General features: G+C 42.4%; 1 protein-coding gene across 2 annotated transcripts in view; it reads right to left on the bottom strand.

Moving 5' to 3' along the window:
• LOC121288889 (transcription initiation factor IIB) overlaps nt 1-25,617 on the bottom strand; it is a 128,900-nt gene that overhangs the window by 22,470 nt on the left and 80,813 nt on the right. The window contains exon 1 of one of the 2 annotated variants that reach the window (XM_041207714.1): nt 2,230-2,319. The exons of the other annotated variant lie outside the window; for it this stretch is intronic. Coding sequence (XP_041063648.1) covers nt 2,230-2,246 — 17 coding nt within the window. The 5' untranslated portion in view covers nt 2,247-2,319. Of the gene's footprint in view, nt 1-2,229; nt 2,320-25,617 lie in introns of those variants that run through there. 2 annotated transcript variants of the gene reach the window in all.

Genomic DNA, 25,617 nt, shown 5'->3' with positions numbered 1-25,617 from the left:
TTCTCTAAACTCTTGCAGGCAACCAAATACACTCCAGAAGACTGCAACCACTCTCCTATCAACCTGGCTAACTGTCTTATATAATATGCAATGTCTTCTGCTTGCAGGAACTACCCCAAATCTCTTCCGAATATTCACATGCAGTCAGGAGCTCCAGCAGCAATAACTGAGGGCTATGAATCAGACCATGACCATCAGCCTTTGGGTTCAGTACAATATGGTCTCCCCACCTGACCACCCCCCCAGTGTAACTAGGGATCCTGGGTGCCATACTAAATGTTGGGAGCAACCACATTCACATCCCCTCAAGCATTCCACTTTTGATTCTATATCTGAAGAAACATGAAACAAGTGCCAGAAGTTTCTATCATTAAAAAAAACCAAATGTTGCAGCCAAGCTTGAAAAGCATAAAAGCCTGCCTTTTTTTGGCACTTCATCACCATTCCTAACTGATTAAAGGTTATGCAGTCTTGAGACTTTAAACTTCAGTGTGATACATTAATATATGAATCCATAAGGGATTAGAGAGAGCAGATCCTGCTAAAGCCAGATGAAATGACTTCCCTTTTGTGAAAAGCGCATGATGCAAAAATCAGGCACCTATCTCAGTTTATCATCTGTGATATTTTCTACCTAACAGATACAGCATATAAAACAGGTGCACATCACTCAAAATTACAGTTGAAAAACTGCATTAAAAGTGACAATATGACTTCACAATGTCATGACTGCAAGTCCTCTCCCCACAGCTTTTTCATTTCACCCTTGTTACCTGCTTTCATTGCACCCAACACCAGAATAAACTGATATTTATTTTTTCTTTATTCTTTCATGGGATGTGGGTGTCACTGGCAAGGCCAGCATTTGTTTCCCATTTCTAATTGCGCTTGAGTTGAGTGGCTTGATTCAGAGGGCAGTTAAGAGTCAACCACATTTTTGTGGATCTGGAGTCACATATGGCAAGACCAGGTAAGGATAGCAGATTTCCTTCCCTAAAGGACATCAGTGAACCAGATGGGTTTTTAACAACAGTCAACAACGGCTTCATGGTTATTGAGGCTAGCTTTCTATTCCAATTTTTTTTAAAAAATTGAATCTAAGTTCCAGCAGCTGCCATGGTAGGATGTGAACCCATGCCCCCAGAGTATTATCACTAGGCCACTGTCTCCTCGTTATTTGTTCAATGGATTGCAAGCATTGCTGGCAAAGCCAGCATTTACTGCACATTGCTAATCGCCCTTTTTAAGGTGGCACTGAGCCATCTTCTTGAACGGCTGCAGTCCCTGTGGTGTAGGAACACCAACAAGCGCTGTTAGGGAGGGAGTTCCAGGATTTTAACCCAAGGACAGTGAAGGAACGGTGATGTATTTCCAAGTCAGGATGGTGTGTGTGTGTGTGTGTGTGTGGGGGGGGGTGAACAAAATACAGGATTAGGTTGCAAATAAATGCTGCAAAGTAGCTCAAATAAAACTGGCTTCAATGCCAGGGAGGAAATAAATTCCAGAGGTGGGGGGGGGGAGAGAGAGAGAGAGAGAGAAAGAAAGAAAGGGACAATTTGGAAAAGGTTCACAATGCCAAGTTTGCGAGCTGGGCTTTTGCACGAGCGGCACTGATCAGCCCTGTGGAAGGGGTTTGCAAACCTTTCCCGGCTCCGCCCGGGATAGCGGCATTGGCCGCTGAGGGAATGGAGGCAGCAGCGGCGCATGGGTTTGGGTGGGGAGTAGGGGGAGAGAAAGAGGAGGAGGAGGAGGAGGAGGATGCCGGCGGCGGCGGCGGGTTCCGAATGAAACCCACCCCTCCACCCTGCGCTCCTCTCGATTGATTATTGCTCTCACTCCCTCACCCCCACGCGCCGGCAGCCTTCCTGCGCATGCGTAGTAGGGAGTTTTTTTGTTGTTTGGTGGTCGGGGGGGAGGGGCTCGCGCGCCCCCAGCCGGCCCACGGACTGGAGCCGCTGGCCCGAGCCACCAAACCACCACCCCCCGCCCCCCCCGCAACACGCCGCGCGCCCAACTCGCCTCCTCTGGAAACTCCCTGCCTGCCTCCCTCACACTCATTCACTCGACGATCGCTATCCCCCTAAATCAAGGCGACGTCGGTAGATACGTTATTATTATTATTGTAGTGATCTTCTCCTCAGAGGTGGTGAGGAGGAGGAGAAGGACGAGGAGCCGACGCAACTCATCGTGATTATTAAAACCACCACCGCCGCCGCCGCCGCCACTTACCGACTACCAGACGCCATCTTGTCCGTGGTAAGTCAGCGTCCTGCCGCGGCTGCGGCCTCCTTTTATAAACGCACGACGTCACGTGACGCGCGAGCCCGGAAGTATCCCAGTGACTGAACGGGGATCGTAGGTGGTGGTGGTGGCGGCGTCGGCGTCGGGGTCGTCGTCTGGGGGCGGGGCGGGGCGGGGCAGGGGAGGGACAGTCATTGTTTTTTTTATTCTCACTCTCTACCATCTCCTCTTTCCTTGCGAATAGTTGTCGTCGTACGTGGGCGATCGGAGCCCAAGTTCCTTTCGATGAAACTCAGGTTTCGGTTTCATGCGGGAGTCCCGCCCAATGCAATCCAACAACGTTTCTCTGAATTAAAGGGGAAATAGAAAGATCCGCAATGACAGCCTTTCCCCACCGTCGCACGCCTCCAAAGCGCTTTGCAGCCAGTGAAGGACTTCCTTGAAGTGTGATGACTGTTGTAACAAAGGAAACCAATTTGTGCACAGCAAGCTCCCACCCCTGCACTGCAATGTGTTAATAACCAGATGATTTTTTTTTGCTGCTTTTAGGAATGTGGGTCAGGGAGAACTCACCTGCTCTCCAGAATATTGTCATGGTAATCTTGTATACCCACCTGAGAGGGCAGGCAGGGGTGTCAGTTTAATGTCTCATCTGAAATACAGCAGCGCAATTGCGCAACCTTTGCCTAGATTTTTACGCTCACGTCCTGGGTTGACACTTGAACTAACAACCTTTTGCTTCAGAGGCATAGGTGCTGCTCACTCTTGTGTAATAAACTTGATGTACCAGACAGGTTTCTTGCTTGAAACAGATAACTTTATCACAATTTGTTTAGAAACTACATGCTTGAACCAGGTCCACGACTAGAAAGTCCACCCCTAAGATTACCTGCGTGTAGGGCTCATTCGCCAGTACAATCACGTGATCCCCAAAGGCAGTAGGAAAGGTTGTACCTACAATCATGACATTTCCTCCCCATTTAGTTTTTTTTTTACATTTCTTATTTACAAAGAATATCTTAATCAACAACATATATACACAAGTCATGCAATTAAAGATTAAGTCTCTGAGGTTGTTTTCTAATTTGGTTAGAGCGACATAGCTCTACGACTTGATATTCTCCCACTGGATTGACATGATCAGGAACTGCAGCATCAGGGACATCCTTAGACAATGGCAGTTCAGGATTAGGTAATTCAACAGAGACATCTAGTATGTTTATTCCAGGTTGATGTGTCACCTCAAGGATTAAAGGTTCAACATCAATTACAGGTGGAATAGCTGGTTGTTGGAATGTCTCTCTACTTCTTAGATGATCCACATGTTTTCGAAAGATCCCTTCTTTCACTTCCACTTGGTAGGTCACAAGTCCAGTTTCAGAGACAATTATACCAGGACCGCAACCAGGACCATTTCCAAAATTACACAGAAAAACTGTATCTTCCACAGTAAATCTTCGAGCTTTGCTATGAATATCATGATTCAATTTCTGTTTACTCTGGTTCTTCTCTACTTTTCCCTCTAAGTTTAGAAATACCAGACTTAATCTTGTACAAAGGTGGCATTTCACCAGTAATTCAAATCGTGTTGAACCAGTAGTTGCACGAGGAGTCATAATTGAGAAGAAAATGTGAAATTCGAGTTTCTAATGTACCTTTGGATGACTTCTTCATTCCTGATTTGAAAGTTTGCATTGATCTTTCTGCTAACCCATCGGATGAGGGATGATATGGTGCTGTTTTAATGTTTAATTCCATTTAAACTCATGAATCTCTGAAGTTCCATACTAGTGAAAGCAGTACCATTATTCGAAACAATGACTTCTGGTAGGCCACATTTACTAAAACATTGACGTTGCTTTTCAATAGTTGCACACGATGTCAGTGATCTAACTTCATACACAGCCATCCATTTAGAATGCGCATTGATGATTAATAAAAACATAGTACCTAAAAATGAACCTATTTAGGCTATATGTAGTCTAACCTAGGGTCAACCAGGCCATTCCCACGGATGCAGTGGAGCTGAAACAGGCGACTTCTGTTGTTGCTGACACTGGAGATGGTGTTGACCATTCTTTCTATGTCACTGTCTATAGCTGGCCACCAGACATAGTTTTGTGCAAACATCTTCATCTTGTGAATGCCTGGATGCACACTGTGAAGCACACTGTCAAGAGTGGTTCTCTTCCTTCCTCTTCAACTCTTGATCCCCACAACAAGATTCCACCTTGATAACTTAACTCAGTTTTACAGGCATGGAATGGTCTTATCTTTTCAGACACTGTTGAATTTGACCATCCTTGCAATACCTGGTCTCAGACTTTTGACAAAATTGGATCCTTGTCCAATTCCTTATTTGCTTCGCACAGAATGGCGAAGGGTCCAAGAAATTCAACACAAGTACAACTTCTTCTGGCATTGGAACAGGTACAATGCTATCTGGTAATGGAAGGCGACTGAGTGCGTCTGCATTTGCGATATGCACACCAGGATGGTGCATAAAGGTGTACTCATACGCCAATAAAATCAAAGCCCAACATTGAATTCTGGCTGAGGCTATCGGCAGAATGGCTTTATCTTCACTAAATAAACCCATTAGTGGCTTATGATCTGACACTATGCTGAAATATCGACAATGCAGATACTGATGGAATTTCTTCACTCCAAATATTACTGATAAATCTTCCTTTTCAAGTTGTGGACAACCCTTCTCGGCTTCAGAAAGGGTTCTGGAGACATAGCTTATTGGCCTATCAGAACCATCTTCCATCCTGTGTGCTAACTCCGCTCCCACACTGTAAGGAGATGCATCACGGGTTAATATAATTCTTATGATGGATCATAATGTACTAGTAGCCATGATGAGTATAGTAGCTTCCTGACCTTTACGAATGCTTGTTGCACTTTCCATGACTAACGATGGTTCTTTATCAATAGCAAATGTAAAAGTGCTAACACTGTTGACAAGTTTGGCAAGAAGCGGTCGTAATAATTTATCATGCCCAAAAAAGACTTGAGTTCAGTGACACTGGTAGGCTAGGGCACCTCCTGACTTTCTCCTCTGTGGGATGTTATCCCTGGGCATCCACTCGGTGACCCAAGTAAGTGACTTCAGCCACTTGGAAAGTACACTTCTCTTTCTTCAATTGGACACCAGCTTCCAAAAATATTCTTAAAACCTCTTCTAGGTTGGCAAAATATTTGGTTTCCATTGATCCTGTGATCAGGACATCATCCAGGTACACTATTACTCGGGGAAGTCCTTGTAATAGGCTTTCCATGGCCCTTTGGAAGATTGCATGGGCAGGCGATACACCAAAGGGTAGGCATATATATTGGTGCAGGCCCTTGTGCATGTTGATGACTATATTCCCAGTAGATATGCTGTCCAGCTCTAGCTGTTGACATGCATGGCTCATGTCCAATTTGGTGTAGGATTTTCCTCCAGCTAGCTTAGTGTACACATTTTCTATCCACGGAATAGGATATTTATCTAATTTAGCAGCCTTGTTCACAGTTAATTTGTAGTCTCCGCAAATGCAAATATTTTGATCTGTTTTCATCACAGGGACTATGGGCGCTGCCCATTCCGAAAATTGGACTGGCTGGATGATGCCCAGCTTCTCTAAGTGGCATAATTCTGCATCCACCCTCTCCTTTACGGCATAAGGCACAGGTCTGGCCTTAAAGAACCAGGGTGTCATCTCCAAATCTTATATTTTTGCTTGTAAGCTTTTTATCTTTCCTAATTCATCACGAAATATGCTGTTGCACTTCTTTAACAACTCAGGAATCCCTCCTGTTCTCACTTGGAATATTTCTGACCAGTTGAGCTTAATTTTTTGTAACCAATCATGGCCCAGAAGACTAGGTCCTTCACCTGTCACAATGATCACAGGAAGCTAGGCTGTCTGTTGCCTATAGGACACAGGTACTGTGGCGATGCCTTTTACCTGTACTGACTCTCCAATGTATGTCTTCAGCTGGGCCATGATTTGCTCTAGATTCAGTGGCTGGGTACCTTCATTTAGGTATTTAAATATGTGTTCTCCCACCACTGTGGTGAGGCTCGTGTGCGTACCTTCATGACCAGAGGCTTCCCATTCGCTTGAAGGGTGACGGTGATTGGTTCAGTTTTTACTGCTTTGAGATTGTATAGGGAATAGATATCAGCATCAGCAGCTTCTGGTTCTGTTATATTGTGCAATCATCTTGGCCTGCTATCTGATTGGCTGTCTCAGTTTCACCCTGCATTGCTTTATTACATCCCCTTTTTGTGGCAATAGTGGCATTCTGCCTCTTTAAACCTGCATGTACCATTCCGGTACATGGTTACCCCCACATCAGTAACAGATTAATTCCTGAATTGTTGGTGAGATGCTTCCACTATGCCTTTTTGTTTTTTGGGAGGCAGAGATTGTCTCCCGCTTCGCAGTTGTCTCTCTGGTTTTCGCAGAGTCCCGGCAGTAGGTTCCCACTGCAGCTGAAGATCAGCGCCATGCTGCACACTCTGTAAAGCCTGCGAGTCCCTCTCGGCACTCTCCATTGCTAGCGCTATTTCCATGGCACGCTCCAAATCAATATTAACTTCTGCAAGTAAACGACACTGAATGGCATTGTCGTATACGCCACAAACCAACCGGTCCTGCAATATGTCATGGAGTGAATCTCCAAAGTCGCAGTGCTCAGTTAACTGTTTCAACTTCGCGATATAAATTGCAATGGACTCACCTGGAGCCCCTACTCTGGAGGTGAACTTAAACCTCTGCATAATTACTGATGACTTTGGCTGAAAATTCACGAGGTCTACCAGCCTGTTGAAAGATTTAGAATTGGTGCGTTCAGGGCCGTCAAACTATGGATGAGGTTATATCTAGCTACGACAACACTTAAAAGAATTGCTTTCTGCTTCCCCTCTGCTGTTATTTCATTCGCCACGAAATAAAAATCTAGGTGCTCTATGTACTGGCTCCAGTCTTCCATGGATGAGTCATAAGGGTTGATTCTACCAAAACTTGGCATGACTGGTGAGCATACTTTTGTTTCTTTCCTTAAGAATTGATGTACTCACATTCATAAAGGCGAGGTGCAGCATCAAAGCTATTTATCCTCGTCACCACTTGTAATAAACCTGATGTACCGGACAGGTTTCTTACTTGAAACAGTTCGTTTAGAAGCTACATGCTTGAACCAGTTCCACGACTTGAAAGTTCCGCCCCTAAGATTATGCATGCTTAGGGCTCATTCGTCAGTACAATCATGTGACCCCTAAAGGCAGTAGGAAAGGTTATACCTACAATCACTACACTAGGCTTGGCCTAAATAGCCAAGTGGTTATGGTACTGGGTTTGTAAGATCAAGAGTTCAAATCTCACAATGGCAAACTATGAAACAATGTAACTTCATCTGAATAGGAACAGATGGAAACATGTTAAGAGCTTGGCCTAAATAGCCAAGTGGTTATGGTACTGGGTTTGTAACCCCAAGATCAAGAGTTCAAATCTCACAATGGTAAACAATGTAACTTCATCTGAATAAACAGATGGAAATGTGTTTGTACTCGAAAGAGTTACATCTTGCTTGGCCTAAATAGCCAAGTGGATATGGTACTGGGTTTGTAACCCCAAGATCAAGAGTTCAAGTCTCACAATGGCAAACAATGTAACTTCAGATGGAAATGTGTTTGTACTCGAAAGAGTTACTCCTAATAACCTGCTCACTGATTTTCAGTTTGGGTTCTACCAGGACCATTTTAGCTTGGCCTAAATAGCCAAGTGGTTATGGTACTGGGTTTGTAACCCCAAGATCAAGAGTTCAAATCTCACAATGGCAAACTGTGAAACATGTAACTTCATCTGAAACAGATGGAAACAGGTTTGTACTCGAAAGAGTATCAAGAGTTCAAATCTCACAATGGTAAACTATGAAACAACATAACTTCATCTGAAACAGATGGAAATGGGTTTGTACTCAAAAGAGTTAAAATCACTACACTGAGCCATGCCTGACACTAATTGTTTTATGCCATAACAATTAAAATTAATTTTGTACTTCCTGAAATGAGCATCTAGCTGTTCTCAGAAATGAACCAAATTACTACGTTAGCACAACAATGGGGCCTTGGGGTGACCAAGGAGAGAAATGTGACATTCAGGAAGTGATGCAATGATAGGGGCCACAATATTAGTGTGCCAAGGATGAAAGATGCTTCATCTCAATCTCTACCAAAGCTATTTGTTCACACCCCTTCAGGTCAACTTCTACTTTGTTCTCTGCAGCATTTAACATGATCACTCTACTATAACACTCCTCTTCTGTGGTCCAGTTCTGTGCCACTTGGAGTACCATTTCCTCGTGCAGAAAGATAGCATTGGAGGTAGAAGATCAGCCATGATCTAGTTAAATGACGGAGCAGGTTCAAGGGGCCAAAAGGCCTACTCCTGCTCCTGTGTTCCTTATGGCTCAGTTGGTAGCACTCACATTTGAGTCAGAAAGTATGGGTTCGAGTTCCATGCCAGGCCTTGAGTACAAAAATCTAGACTGACACTCCTGTGCTGCACTGTGAGAGATGGCATCTTATAATCAGATGTTAAAATGAGGCCCCATCTGTAACTCTGAATTGGATGTAAGAGATCCTATGGCACTTTTTTGAAAAAAACAGGGGCGTTATCCCTAATGTCCTGGCCAATATTTATCCCCCAATCAGCATCACAAAAAACAGAATATCTGGTCATTATCACATTGTGGGAGCTTGCTGTGTGAAAATTGGCTGCTGCAACTCAACAGTGACTATAATTCCAAAGTACTTCATTGGCTGTAGAGTGATTTGGTATCTCTTGAGGTTGTGAAAGTCTGTTTGAATACAAGTCTTTTTTTTCTGTCTGATTACAGCTGTGGGATCTCCAGCAATAGCTTCTCATAATCATTTCAGGGGTCCCTCAAGACTCTATGTCCAGCTCTCTCCTCTTCCTCATCTATATGCCGCCATTCAGTGACAACATGCACAAGCACAGTACCAGCTTTTATGTATGCTGCTGAGACTCAGTTCTACTCTTTGCATTTCCCTGACACCCAGGGCAATTTTCATATGGTCAGATTGCTTGTCCAGCATTGCTATGGGTGATTCAAAATGTATTTCACTAGAATACCTGGCATAAAGGATCAAGACTAGGCCATTTAGAATATGGAAGGCTAAGGGGTGATTAGATTGAGAATTTTGAAAGTAATTGATAGGTTCAATAGAGAGAAACGTGTTCTGTTGGTGATGGAGTCTAGGATAGGGGGACAGAATCTTAAAATCAGAGCCAGGCTATTCAGAAATGAAGTTAGGAAACATTTCTTCACAGAAAGGGTGCTAAAAGTGTGCCACTCTATCCTGAAAAAAGCAGTAGATGCAAGTTCAATTAATAAATTTAAATCTGAGATCGATAGAGTTTTGCTAGCAAAGGGTATTAAGGGATTATGGAGTCAAGGTAGGCAGATGCAATTAGGATACAGATCAGTCATGATCCCAATAAATGATAGTACAGTCTTTAGAGGCTAAATGGCCTATTTCTACTCCCAACATTCTATTTAGACCTTCAATCCTGTTCTACAACTCCTTTAGATTTTTTGGTATCTCAACTCCATTCACCTGTCTTCTTCATACTCCTTGATGCCCTTACCTAACAAAAATCTATTAATCTCAGTCTTGAAAATTTAAATGATCCATCACCCATAGCCACTTTGGGAGAGAGTTCAGAGTTCTGCTATTCTTTGTGTGCAAGATAGAAGCCAGAATTTTTATCCATTAACTTCACTCTTGCAAGTGACTTCGTTCTCCTTCTGGCCAGTCACTCAGGCTGAATCGGACTGTGCAAACATTCCTGTCCTACTTCGCCCAGAATTGAACTTCATACGTGGCACCCTATCCTTCACCAGGACTACTTACTTTCGCCTCCACATAGTCTACATTCATCCAGGCATAGACCCACCACACTTAAACCCTTCCCCTTGCTTTGCAACCTCTCGACTCAATTTCTCTAAGGTCATCTTTACTGATCTCTACTGCCCATAAACTACAACTTGTCTAAAACTCAGCTCGCATCCTGTTCCATTCATCCATCACCAATACATCCTTGTCCAAAAATCCCTCCATGGCTTTAGCCCAGCCTACCTATGTAACGTCTCCTCCTGCACCCTTCCATCCTCCTGACCGTGCTCAATTAAGCATTTTGTTCTCCCTTCTCCTCACCGTGGTGACAGATCCTTCTCAGCCCATCTCTTTGGAACGCCTTCTCTTAAAGGCCTTTGTGCCTCTTCACTTCCCTTTCTTTCCACCTTTTAACACTTCTCAAAAACATCTTTTTGGTTAAGCGTTTAATCACCCCTGCTAACTCCCAGCATGGCTCATTTTCCTTTATGTTGTTCTTCTACACCTCGGTAAGCATTTTGGGATGTTTTTATACATTAAAGGGTTGATACAAATGCCATTTGTTGTTGTTAAGCTTATACTTTCAATTATAATAATCATCAGTAGTATTCAATGTCTGGTGCTAACTATTTGAACCAGAACAGTCAATAGTATATTTGTGCCACCATTACTGATGACTTTGATTTATATAAGCTGAGATTTCAAAGTCAGCAGTGAAGCAACATTACTTGCCGCTGACCTTGAAGAAAGTTTATGCAATTTATTCTTTCCCAACATTAGTTTGAATCTGATACCAAGTCAAGAATATATCCAGGCATCCAACAACAGTTGTGTCATCAAACAGGGCAAGCCGCCAATCACGTTGAAATATTCTCACAGACAGAGAAGCAGGAAGTATAAGCTGAATCTTTTCACTTTTAAATTAAATTTTAGAGAGTGTGAATCAATGATTGGCACACACATATTGAATCAAGAAAGAAGACAGGTAAATGGAGTTGAGATACCAATCAGCCAAAATCTAATGGAGTTGTAGAACAGGATTGAAGGTCTAAATAGAATGTTGGAAGTAGAATTAGGCCATTCAACCTCTCAAGACTGTACTATCACTTATTGGGATCATGACTGATCTGTATCCTAATTGCATCCGCCTACCTTGACTCCATAATCCCTTAACACCCTTTGCTAGCAAAACTTTATCGAACTCAGATTTAAATAAACTTCTAGAAATTTTAAAATGTGATTTTTTAAATAACATTTGAGAAATTTGACTTAAATATAAACGTAGTACTTCATGGCCATTGAGGTTGTTCAGTAGTAATTATGAACTTTTTGTAAAGTCCCCTGACCTTAACTGAGTTCTTGGGACAGGATAAAAAGGCAACAGACAATGATTTTGATGCAACAAATTAACAGAATTTATTAAGCAAATGATTGAACTAAAATACTTAATAACAGGCGATAGTAGACAAGCTGCTTTTGCTGCTTGGTTCTCAAAGCTGCCTGGACACAGGTAATGTCGTCCCTTCTCTGGCTCCTCCTCCTATGTGCCGAGGTTCTTGAGATCCCTACTTTTATACCCTCCCCAGGTGTGCCTACATGAAGTTTTGGACATAGACCCCTGCCTATGAGCTACCTGACCTCTTGCTTACATGTGGCCTGGCCATCTAACCCTGGGCTCACTGGCAACATTTGCTGCCCACATGACACCAAAGCCCATGTTTGGCAGCAAAACAGCAAGCTTTCTGTGGCAGGCACTCATTTTTTTCATCATTAACCCTTTAGCTCTCCCATAGTTCCAACAGTACAAATAGTATTACAATTCATAAATAATACAAACATCATATTAATCAGAATTTCTTCATAAATGAATTAAGCAGCATATTTACAATTTCCCACACTAATATTAATTTAGTACATCATCTAGTACCCAGTTGCGCATCATTCAACAGGGTGTAACTGAGGGTTTTTACAATAAGAGTAATAACATAAGAGTGAAAGCTCTTGTTAGTTCAATGATTTCAAATTCCATACAAACTGGTGGGGACTTCAATAGCACATGCTGTGGGGAAATGCAGAACAAATGTAGAATCACTGATAGCAGCTTCTGGGTTTCTGTGTTTAACAGTGCATATGTGGGCTCCAGAAGGAACTGTCAGTTTCAGAACAATAATGACAACAAATGCTGATAGTTTTGCCATCATTACTATTGCAAAATCCAGACTATTACGTTTGCCACTTCACAGTTGCAGACCTTTGCGCAGTAGCCCAGCTGAAGCAGGAAATTCAGAGCAAGTTCACAGAGAATAGAGGAAGGCGTGTAGAGTGGAATTGGTGAGGGCAGGGGAGAGAATGCGCAAGGTTACTCAGCACCTAAGAAGTCCAACAATACAAGAATCACTGCTGGGTTTTGTAGTGGATAGTCAGTCAGGACAGATATGAAAAGTAAGAGTAGGAGAGCATCTTAGTAGTAATGATCACAACATAATAAGATTCAAGATGAAGATCAAGAGTGGCATAGGTAGGGCAAAGACTAATGTAATAGATTTAGAAAAGAACAAATTATGAGGTAATGAGGGTGAAGCTAAAGAATGTGAACTGGGATAAAAGCTTAAAAAACAAAGAGAAAGAAAATCAGTGAGAAATCTTTAAAAGGGCAATCAATAGAGTTCAAGAGAAATTATTCCAGCAAAAGTCAAAATCAAGCAAGCTAACTTCCTATTCATCAGTTGTAAGGTTTCTCAAGAGTGTCATCTGCCAGATCCTTAGAAGGTAGCCTTTGTCTCCAGTGAGCCAGCTGATGACTGTATTTGGAAATGTAAAGATCCACAGATGTGACTGGTACCGAATGAAGGCATAGTGGCAATTTCCAGGATTTCTTGCACAGATATGGAAGAATAATTTCCAGTGGTTGCATTCCAGCTAAATATTGGAGAAATGGAATCCCTTTCGATTGGCAAATATTCCTGGGTGATCTAAGGGTGCCGTGATGGCACATGTGTGCAGTCAATGACTCCCTGGACCTGTGAGAATCCAGCCATTGCAGTAAACCTGAGAGCCCTTTTGTTCTGACTGGCCTCATTAATAGCAAGCTGGACGTAACTGATAGCCCTGGAAAAGATGATATCTATCACCTGGGATAGGCACTTGTCCACAGCAGATTGTGAAATCCTGAAGATGTCACCACCAAATTCCTGGAAGGAAGCAGGGGTGAAGAAATTCAGGGTTGTGGTGATTTTCACATCAATGTGTGCCCAACTGGTCCACTTGGAAGGAGATCTCCTGAAAGACATCCAGGAGGCTGCAGATGTCAGCAACAATCTGCGGAGGAAGGCTGAGGCTCCTGAGGCACTGTTGCTCAGCCATGTCAAGAAAGCTTTTGTTGCTCCTGCTGCTTTTCCTCTTGTTCCTGATCAGAGGTCCAAGATGGAGCTGCATAAGCTGCTTCTATGCTACAATGAAGACTGACAGCAGGAAAATGCAGTTCAAAGTCAAGAAAGTGCAAGGAAGTTGAAATGGCTTCCAAAATGTTGAAAATCACCTGCAGTGAAAGCACACTTTCAGAAATTGTCCTGTGAGCAAAAACCTTTCACTTAGGCAAAGAAGCAGCTGTCATAGTTCAGTATTCCCAGCTTATCATTTTTACAGCCCCATTAATCCATGCTGTGCTTTCATTTTATTGATGTTGGTGAATTTCAGACAGGCCAGCAAACCTGTACTCTGACAGTTAAAGCAGGGTTAAACCTTCATTCAATTATAAATTTACATATTATAATCATTGACCCGCCTACCCCATGGGGGTTTGCCCGTGCATCTCCAAATGTGCATCGTTTAAATGCGTTTGTGAGCGGGATCATGTCCGGTTTCCGACACTGGCATTTTTTGATGTTTTAACACCGACACCCACAATCCACCTGCCCCCACCCCCTTACAGATTAAATTTTCCCACTTTGTCTGCATTCGCCAACCTGTGATTTGCCACAGTGTTAATGAATAGAAACTAATGGGCTGGGGATCACAGGAGGGGAAGACGCTGGTCCATAGCTATGGAACAGCCATGTAGCAGCTTCCCATTTAAGATGCAATTTTAACAATACCTTGCGTCTATATAACACGTTTAATGCAAATAAAGCACTCAGAGGTACTTCAGAAATAAAAATAACGGAGAAGATTCTAATACTTGATTTACAACTCCACAAGTTTAAATCCTTGAGGGACGTCACATCAAAAAATTACATTAGTATAGCACCTTTAGAACACTAAATTTGTTCTGCAAATGCACCGTTAAATTTTGACATCAGGATAAGGGAACAGGTTTGAACAAAATAAAGAAAGCGATGAGCACAATGGCCTCACTCTGCTGCAAACTGCACCATAACAACAGTAAATGCAAAACCTCTTTATGATGCTTGAGTATGTTGCATTGCAAATGCTCTCTATAATCTCAATTAAATAATAGCGGAGAATGCTGACTCTCTCCGTTTCAATTCTGTGTTACTTGAAACGTTGTCCTGCATCTACTACTGTAAAATGTTTTACCTGAGGAAAAGCTAGGTGGGTGGGAAGAAACAGCTTTTGACTGTTTGACTAAACTGTCAGACAGCAAGATTATTGAGTAAGTTATATCGAAAGTGCCTCTGAATTTAGTATGAGTGTTGTGCCTTCCAACACTATCAAATTAAGGAATACAGCTTTTTTGTTTCTGCTTCTCATGGGAACGCTGGCTGCCTAAATTACTGCCTGCCTGAAAATCATTCCTCTCAACATGGTGTAAACAAGTTTAAAATCAGACCCACTGGATTCAATTCCCAAATTGACAGTTTCCTACTGAAGCTGTAGTATTTTCCCTTAGAGGGGAGGAGAGACCTTGACATTCAATCTGAGCTTGCTTTAGACACTTTACAGCTTTTCAGTTACAGAGCTTAAAGCAACATTGGCTTGTTTTGTCTTACAGAAGAAGCATTTATAATATACATAAATGCTTCACAATTAACTATCCCCCAGCCAGTACTGTGAAAACCTACTGGAACGTGTTCTGCTATTTATAATTCATTGAATATGAATAAAGCCACATTTTTCCACTAGCGAAAAGCTTTCCCAAGAAAGGATATGATAAAAGCTGAGAGCTGTACATCTGAATGTAAAATGCGCCATTTGTACCTTCAAATCTCTCCATGACCTCCACCCACTCTCCCTCTGCAATGTTCTTCAGTCCTTCCTTCCGTTTTTACAGACTTGGCCTTCCAACTGTGGCTTTTTGTGTATCTCATTTTCCCATTGTCTTATCATTGGTAGCAGAGCCTTCCCCTCAGCCATTGTGCCCTATTGCCCAGAACTCCCTCCCTAAACATCTTGACCTTTCCAGTTTGAAAAAAAATCTTTTCAGTTGCGGGGAGTGGTCAGTTGGTCGGGGTGGCGGGGCTCGGGTAGTCAATTTTGGTGTTGGGTGGTCAGTCGGTGGGGGGTCGGGTGGTCAGTCAGGGGTTTGGGTAGTCATTGGGGGATCGTCAGTGGGGGGGCTCAGGTGGTCGGAAGGGGTCCCATGGAATGGGGGAGGAGTCCCGTTGAAAGTGTGGGTGGGTGTCAGTACTATCGTTACCCATGAGTTTGAAGTGGTTTTTGGACATCATGAAGTAGACTTCGTAGTCTTGATTAACAGCAAGTCTTTATTAATAACTTATAACCATATACATATATACAGCAGAGGGCACAGGTATGGAGCTAACTTCACTCAAGGCCTTTATACATCTCTGTCCATCTCTAAACTGACTCTGGGTCATGTGCCTTCTTACATCATTGTGTGGGTGATACTGTACTCAGTCCCACATTAACCCTGTATACACCAGACCCTACTACTACAGTTTTAATTCTTCTAACTTTTCCTGGGTAACTATTACTGGAAGACAGTAATATCCTAAGTTTGCAATTTATATTGTTCTTTAGAAATGTAACGATTGCAGTGCAATTGCCCAACGGAAATTGCTGTGCAACCTTACCTTGGGACTTCTAGGGGAGGTTCTCTAGTGCAACTTTGGGGTCCCCCCCCCCCCCCCCCCCCCCCGGCCCTAGTTACAACACTCTGGAGCCCAGAAATTAAGGGCCATTATATCCAATTTATTTCTCCTCCCCAATGCCAGCCCTTTGCTCAGAATAAACATCTTGCCCTCTTGGTAAAGCTGCACTTGCAAGATTGGCCAATATATATTACCACCGCCACCTACAAAAACAGATTATTGCTGAAAAAAAGAGACATGTTGAAGCTTTTCATCTTGTACTTAACAGGACACTACGCAAGAATACCAATAAAGGGAAGACAACAATTTATATTGTATGAGAAGAGGGTGCTGATTGTTTGGCAAGTAGACTCTGATTGGTAGAGATGTTGCCTTGAAGAACGCACCAGTGATGGTGAATGACCGTTAACTGCCAAGCTATGTTTGAAATTTAAACCAGGCAGCTTGACCCTGATTGGCAAGGCATTGCCCAGAGGAATGAGTCAGTGAAAGGCCGTCTCTTATTTTGTTTAGCTGAAACAGGCGCAATGTGTGTACATGTTCTTTCTGTCTGCAAAGAACAGGGCCCTGTGTATTAATATATGTAGCTTCCAGTACATGCAAAAGTACCACACTGTAAGTCCATTGCATATTTCCGATATGTGGACAATACATTTGCTGTCTTTTGGCAATCCTAAGCCGATCCTGGGCACTTTACTGATAGCTGCCAATGCTCTCACTGGTGCTGCCTACAATGGACAGCCACCAGCCTCTGATTGGCTGACAGCTGTTAGGTGGTGGGATTTTTACCCCCAAGGTCCTTGATTCCGGGGAAGGCCTGCTGCTGACCATTTAAGTGAAGTGCCCGTTTGGCATTTAATTCAGCGGGTCTTCTCCAAAGCGGGAAGTGAGAATTAAATACCACCCTATACTTCAAAAGTAATGAATTGGATGTCCTGACATCATGAAAGGTACTATACAAATGCAAGTCTTTTGTTTCTTTCATTAGAACTTTCTATTTCGTTAATTCGCAACAACAGGCAGATTCTAATAGCAGTTTGGTACAACTGAATGGCTCATTAGGCCTTTTCAGAGGGCAATTCAGAGTCAGTGACTGTGGATCTGGAGTCACAAATAGGTCAGACCAGATCTGGACAACTGATATCCTACCTTCTCTAAAGGACATCAGTGAACCAGATGGGTTTTTATGACAATTGATGATGGTTTCATGTTCACATTACTGAGATTTGCTTTCAATTCAAGATCTTTTTAACTAAATTTTTAAAATTTATTAATTAAATTTAAGTTTCAACAACTGTCATAGACTCATAGAACGTTTATGGCACAGAAAGAGGCCATCTCGCCCATTGTGTCTGTGCCAGCCGAAAAATGGGTCACCCTACCTAACCCCACTTTCCAGCATTTGGTCCTTAGCCCTGCAGGTTACAGAACTTGAGATGCATATCCAGACACCTTTTAAATGTGTTGAGGGTTTCTGCCTCTACTACTCTTTCAGGCAGTGAGATCCAGACCCCTACAACCCTCTTGGTGAAAAAACGTTTCTTCATCTCCCCTCTAATTCTTCTACCAATCACTTTAATTCTATGCCCCTGAGTCACCGACCTCTTGGCTAAAGTAAATAGGCCCTTCTCATCTATTTAGGCCCCTCACAATTTTGTACATCTCAATCAATTCTTCTCTCAGCCTCCTCTGTTCCAAGAAGAACAACCCCAACCTATCCAATCTTGCCTCATAGCTGCAATTTTCCAGTCCTAGCAACATCCTTGTAAAATAAAAACAGAATATGCTGGAAAAACTCAGCAGGTATGGCAGCATCTGTGGAGAGAGAAACAGAGTTAACATTTTGAGTCCGTTTTGCTAATATCCCTGCAAATCTCCTCTGTACCCTCTAGCGCAATTATATCCTTTCTGTAATGAGGTGACCAGAACTGTAGAGTACTCGAGTTGTGGCCTAACTAATGTTTTATATAGTTCCAGCATAACCTCCCTGATCTTATATTCCTTGCCTCGGCTATTAAATGAAAGGATTCCATATACCTTCTTAACCACCTCATCGACCTGCCCTGCTATCTTCAAGGACCTGTGAACATTCGCTCCTGATGGCTGAGCAGGACTCAAGATCAGCACAACAATACTTCACACTGAATAATAAAAAAGTGCAACTTACATTGAAAGAGATACAATAAATTTTAAACAAAAACAAAAATACCTGGAAAAACTCAGCAGGTCTGGCAGCATCTGCAGAGAGGAACAGTATTACAATAAATTTTAACTTGTTTTCCTTCTCCTTGCTAATGCTATTCTGCCACCACCCCCCCCCCCCCCCCCCCCCCCCCACCACCCCCTCCACTCCACCATTTCATCCTGAAGCTTTCCTCAATTCTGGGGTAAAGTTTCATCCCCTATTACTGGTAACTTTACTTCCTAAATTCAACTTCTGAGGCAGCATAGTGAAGTGGTATTAGTAATGCTTAAAAAATTGAGTATAACTATAGATCAGTTATTCTGGCTGGCCAGTCATCAATACTTTACATTATCAGCAAGGCTCCTTCAACAGCACCTTCCAAACTCACTACCTCTACCACTTACAAGTGCATCTGATGCATGGGAATTCCACCACCTGCAAGCTCCCCTCCAAGTCACACACCATCCTGACTTGGAAATATATCGGCGTTCCTCACTGCCACTGGGTCAAAATTCTGGAACTCCATTCCTAACAGAATTGTGGTGTTCCTACGATATATGGACTGCGGCGGTTCAACAAGGTGGCTTACCACCACCTTCTCAAGGGCAATTAGGGATTAGGCAAGATGGGATTTGAATCTATGCTCTTCAACCATTAGTCCAGGCCTCTAGATTATTAACCCAGTGACATTATCACTATACCATCTCCCCCAAGTCTCTGATTAGGGCTGGTTATGTGGATCAGAAGTAGAACAGCACCTATCAGATCATAGCAATCCTTGCAGAATGCTTTTCTTTTAGTTGTTAAAAACATTGGGCTGAATCTCTGAGGAGTGGCAATCACAGCTCCTATTTTCTTACTTTATACCAGGGGCTCTACATTTCTCGCCTGGACATCTGACCTGGGCCTTCTGAGAAATGTGGAGCGTACCTGCTCCTGGTCGAAGTGCAGAAACGTTGGGAGAAACCAAGCTGCTGCCCCTTTTATGGCACTAGCTGCTGAATTCTGTTTAAATTAAAAATTTAAATGTCCCAGCCACTTTGACAAGCTAGGAGAGAAGGTAAGTGTGTAAGGTAAGTGGATGTGGGGGTTAGATGGCCGAGGGGGTACTCGGGATGGGGTGGGGGGTTCGTCAAGTCCAGTGGAGGGGGGGTGTTTGGGGAGGGCAGTCCCATGGAGTTTGAATTGCTTTTAATCCTTCTAACTTTCCTTGAGTAACTATCCTGCTAAGTCAAATCATCCAAAGTCTCTGATGTTGAACCAGAGATTCAGGTGAATTGCCCATCGGAAGTTGAAACTTCCTGGGAATTCACATGTAGTCAGTGCGTGGGGACGTCTGAGGGGTCCTCCAGTGCATCTTTCAGGGTACTTCCAGGGTACGACTCTGAGCTCTGGAGAACGGAAACCTGGGCCATTGAAAAAATACATTTTGGTCCAAAAGCTTTTCACTGTTACAAAAATTATTAGAAGCAATTTGTATTTTCAAGCTGGAAATATCAGCTTCAGTGCAGGTGGGAGTTTTGCCTGGGCATTGTTAGTTTGGGAGAAGCTATATATAATTACTCCAATAATATATGACTTAATGTTCTGAATGTTGTGATCCTCACCAAGTGTTACTTTCTATGTTCAGGTTAGTGAATGAAAATAGCAGGCACTACACAATAGCACCATCTGCAGCCTGAGGATGTAACCACTGAATTATCAAGGAGAGATAGTGGTGTAGTGGTAATATCCAGTGTTTCTGGGACTATGGGTTCAAATCCCACCATAGCAGCTGGTGGAATTTAAATCCATAAGGAGATATTAGTACAAGTGATTAAAAGCTTACTCAAAAAAGTAGGTTATATGGAATATTTTAAAGGAGAAGAGAGATGTAGAGAGGTTTAGAACAGGAATTCCAGAACTTACAGCCTAGGCAGCTGAAGGCCAGTGGCAGAGGGACGAAAATGGGAATGGGCAAAAGACAAGCATTGGGGCTGGGGCAGTGCAGAAATCTTGGCTGGTAGAACAGCTGGAGGGGTGGGGAGTTACAGAGATGGGAAGGCCTGAGGCCATGAAGGGATTTGCAAACAATGATGATGCCTGTTATGGATCATTATTCCCTGCTAACTAAAATTAAAAATTGAATGATGTAGAATAAAGTCAGATTCCCATAGCAGTTCCAATCTGCATGCCTGCAAATCAAGGACACTACTGATGTAGCAGGCTTTAATAAGATTATAACAAGGGCAGAAAAGGCTAAATTTTTAAACTTAGAGAGTGAACTGTCACCTATATGATCTTTACAGCAGCAAATGTTGCACACATATGGCAAACTGCTGAAGAACAACAGAGAACTGCTAACAAGCCAAGGGACCTTGAAGTGTTTTGTCACTTCTTAACAATTAAGAATACACACACACATACACACAGCAATCTGCTTCTGAATCCCAGCTTCCTGTGTGAAAGAACAGAAGGTTCCTTTATTCCTTATTCTGAACCAGTGGGCGATACATCCGGGACTTAGCACACCATAGTGTCAGGTTTTTTATATAACATTTCTTTTTAACTAAAATATTCTTTTACAAAAAAGCATAAACGTTAAACACAAACATCACATCTCCTCCCCTTTAGCCAGGAACAAATTGGTCAGGCAGTCTGCAGATTCACCTTGGTCTAGAGAGGAGTGTTGGCTTCGGTATCTCAATTTGTTTGCTTAGAAATGGAAGGTTCTGCTGTTTCGCTTGTTTCTGTTCAGGTCCAACAGTTGTAGCTACAGGTGCTACAGGTTTGTCAGTCGAATCAGGTCTGGTTTCACCAACTGGAGCAGATGTTTCCTAGAAATCTTCCACTGTGACTGGTGATCCCTGGAAATTTGGTTCCTTGGATTTGGCTTCTCAAATCTGGTCAGTGTGTCTCTTCCAAATTCCACAGGAGGATTCAACATCATAGGTCAGTGGTCCTCGACACTTGATGATTCTTCCCAGGAGCCACTTTGGTGTCCCACAGTAATTTCGGACACAAACAAACTGATCCAGATTAAACTCAAGTTGGTTTACTTGTGTCATGTGACCTTTTCTGATCGAGTTGCCTTGAACCAATCTTTCCTTTCAAATCCGGACACACTAAACCCATCCTGGTATGCAGTCATCTTCCAAACATCAACTCAGCAGGAGATATGCCTGTTGTTGAATGTAGAGGGCTATGAGATATCATCAAAAAGTTCTTCAGCTTCAACTTCCAATCTGTTTGTGTCCTCCCCTTCAATATGGTCATTTTGAATGTCTGTACAAAGTGCTCCGCTTCACCATTTGAGGATGGGTGGTAATGTGAGATGAGAAGCTGCTTAATCCCATTGTTTTTCAGGAATGTTTGAAATTTGCATGATGTGAATTGTGCGCCATTGTCAGACATAATCTGCTCCAGCAATCCAAAAGTAGTGGAGAGCATCAATGGTTATGGCTGAAATAGTTGTCTTCATGGGAATAACATGAGGCTACTTTGAGCGGGCATCCACAGAGTCAGGAACGTATATCTGAGAAGTGGTCTGGCAAAGTCCACATGAAGTCTCTGCCATGGGTGGTCAGGCCAAGCCACAGATGTAATGGGGCAGGTGCAGGAGAAGACTTAATTTCTTGGCATGGAAGGCAATCATTGACTATGCCTTCGATGTCTTTATCTAGGTGTGGCCACCATACAAGTAGACGAGCTAATGCATTCATTTTGATGATCCCCATGTGACTGAGGTGACGTTCTTCTAACACTCTTTTTTGGAATTTTGGAGGAATAATAACTCTGATTCCGCATAACAAACAACTGTCTTGCAGAGTCAGCTCAAATCTACTCATGTAGTAAGGTTTAAGCTCAGTAGTCACTTCTTGAGGTACACATCAACCCTTGTGTGTGTACAGGTAAACTTTGGAGAGCACGGCATCCCTCTGCGTTTCAAGTTGAATTTAATCCGCTTTAACAGATAACATGTCTATCTGGTTCACTTTGAAAGCAGTGACTTCACTTTGGGTTGTGGAACTGTGGTATAATGGAAGTCTGGAAAGTGCATCCGCATTTCCATGCTTCTCAGTAGAGCGAAATGTTTTATCGATCACATGTCCCAGGTATGCCACTGAAGGCTTCAGGAATGAGCATTTGGATTTCTTACAGCAGATGCCGTATTTTTCCAGTCTACGCAGGAGCCTGCCTAGGTTCTCTAAATGAGTTGGGAGGTTTTTCCCGGTGATAAGTATGTTGTCTTGAAGGCAGATTACACCAGGGAGGCCCTGAAACATTTTGTCCATGACCTGGTGGATTAAGGCTGGTGATGACATGATTCCAAATGGTAGTTGTTTGTATTGATATAGACCTGTGTGTGTGCTGACGGTTGTATACTTCTGGGAATCTTCACTCAATTGCATTTGCAAAAATGTCTGTGATAGATCAAGCTTTGTGAATAATTCACCTCCATTCAGAGCAGCGAACAGCTTCTCAATTTTCGGTAGCGGGTACTGATGCACTTCCAGGAAGGGATTAATGGTGATTTTATAGTCACCACATATTCTGATAGACCTGTCATCCTTCACTACTAGGACTACTGGAGCTGCCCACTCTGCATAATCAACTTTCTCAGTTATCTGCAAGTTTTCAAATTGTTCTGATTTTATTTTCTGTCGCATTGAGTAGGGAACTGAATGTGGTTTGAAGAACCTGAGAGAAGCTTCGGCCTTCACACCAAGTTTGGCTTCAATGTCTTTAATATCTCCAAGACCCTTCTTTGAAGACATCAGTATGCTTGTCTAACAAGGACTGCAACATAAGGTCGCAATGCACGTTACTTATTTTATTCCAGTCCAGCTGAATTTCTTTAAACCAGTTTCAGCCCATAAGCAATGAACAACCTCCTTTCACAATGATAAGTGGCAACTTTGCTATTTGATCTCCGTATTTAGCATGAACAGACATTTTTCCAAGTATATTCACAGGCTCACCAGTGTAGGTGCTAAGCTGGAGGAGGGTTTTCTCCAGTGGACATTTTTTGAAAATTTTCTCCCATGTCTTCTCTGAAGCAATAGAAACAAATGCTCCAGTGCCAACCTCCATTTCAACCATTTTACCATTTAAGGCAATGCCAACTTTTAGTCCTTCATCTAGTTTCAGATCACACTGAATGCAATACAATTGTTCTTCTGCATTGTCACTGTTAGTTTCACTTTGTCTCATCTGGACTCACATTACTTTTGTATTTTGTTTCCAAGTAATGCGTCTTTTTAAACTGCCTGTTTATTTTCAAGCATGACTTGTCTGTGTGCTCCTAGTGATGCCCTTTTTTTGGTGGTACTGCTTTACTGTGATCAGCCTTGATCTACATGCACACTGTATGTGTCCTTTTATCCCCACAGTAGCGACAATCAGCGGTTATCCACTTACAGGCTTCTGCATTATGCCCTATTCCATTATATCAGTAACATGTTTGGAAGCGGGTATACCCTGACTTTACTATTTTAACTTCAGCATTGTTAGAATGTGCTTTCAAACCTCCAGCTTGTTTCTCTGCCATTTCTATGCTTTGCGCAATCTCGGATGCTTTCTTCAGTGTTAACTCTTGCTCTGCTAACAATCTATGCTAAATTCTTTAATTTCTTAGTCCATAAACCAAGAGATCATGCAACACTTCTTCCAGGTAACCTTTAAAGTCACAATGCTCCGCTAATTTTTTCAACTCAGCCAGGAACTGGGAAACTAATTCACTCTTATGCCGTTCTCTTTGGTAAAACTTGAATCTCTCAACAATCGTTGCTGGTCTGGGATCGAAGTGCTTTTTCAAAATGTCCGCAAACTCTTTAAAACTTTTATCTGCTAGCTTGTGAGGAGCAATGAGATTTCTCACTAAAGTGAAATTTTTCATTCCGATGACCGTGAGAAACACTGAGGCCTGCTTTTCCTCTTCAATCTCATTCACAATGAAAAACTGTTCCATTGCTTGACCTAAACTGCAAAGTCCATAGTAGCTGAGTCAAAAGCCTCTAAAGCCCTTAATAATGATGATCCCATCCTCGTCGCCATTTGAAATGTTTTGTCACTTCTTAACAATTAAGAATACACACACACACAACTATCTGCTTTTGAACCCCAGCTTCCTGTGCGAAAGAACAGAAGGTTCCTTTATTCCTTATTCTACACCAGAGGGCAATACATCTGGGACTAAGCACACTCTAAAGTTTTTTATATAACACTTTTTAACTAAAATTTCCTTTTACAAAAAAGCATAAACATTAAACACAAACATCACAGATATTAAGATGGTTTAAAAAGAAGATAAGGAAGAATAACTGAATGTCATAGGTCTGACCTTGTGCTCCAAGTACAATAATTAAGCCATGGGAACTCTGTCCTGGTAAATGGGTTACAACAAGCCTAAAGAGAATGGGTAAAATGGCCACTGTCAGACAAGAAATGGCAGTGGCACAGGAACAATAGAACCAAGTCCTTGCTTGAGTCTATAGATCCAGATCGCTTGGGAGGACAGTGTCAAAGGTCATACAGGAATATGTTATGAAAGACAAATTTTTGAAAAAAAAAGATAAACTAAGTAGAGTATTAAAGAAAATAAACTCCCCAGCTGAATAAAATTAGTGATCATTGATATGAGTAATAGTTGCATTTGCTTCTATACAATGAAATCTTCGGTGATAGAGAAACCCAACATGTTCCCAAATTTTATGAGTAAGGTGAAAGATACAATGAGACTTGGGGGTCCACGTATATAGATCATTAAATTGTCATTAACTGGTACAGAAAATAATCAAAAAGGCAAATTATATGCGACTAGAGGACTGGAGGACTAGAATACAAGGGGGTAGAAGTCATACTTCCATTATATAAAAGCCCTGGCTACACCACACCTGGAGTACTGTAAGCATTTCTGGCCACCGTTACTATATTGGTTTTGGAAGGAGTGCAGCAAGATATTTCCCAGAATGATGTCTGGACTCCAAGGATTAAATTACGAGGAGAAATTACACAAACTAAAGTTCTATTCCCTGGAATTTAAAAGATTTTTAAATTTAAATTTAAATTTAAACCACAACTTTTCACTTTATACATTAATGATCTAGATGAAGGAACTGAGGGCATTCTGACTAAGTTTGCAGATGATACAAAGATAGGTGGAGGGACAGCTAGTATTGAGGAGGCTGCAGAAGAATTTGGACAGGTTAGGAGAATGGGCAAAGAAGTGGCAGATGGAATACAACGTGGGGAAGTGTGAGGTCATGCACTTTGGTAGGAAGAAT

Source organism: Carcharodon carcharias, chromosome 16 (assembly GCF_017639515.1).
Source record: "Carcharodon carcharias isolate sCarCar2 chromosome 16, sCarCar2.pri, whole genome shotgun sequence".
Classification (NCBI taxonomy): Eukaryota; Metazoa; Chordata; class Chondrichthyes; order Lamniformes; family Lamnidae; genus Carcharodon; species Carcharodon carcharias.
This window is presented reverse-complemented; position numbering and strand designations above follow the sequence as displayed.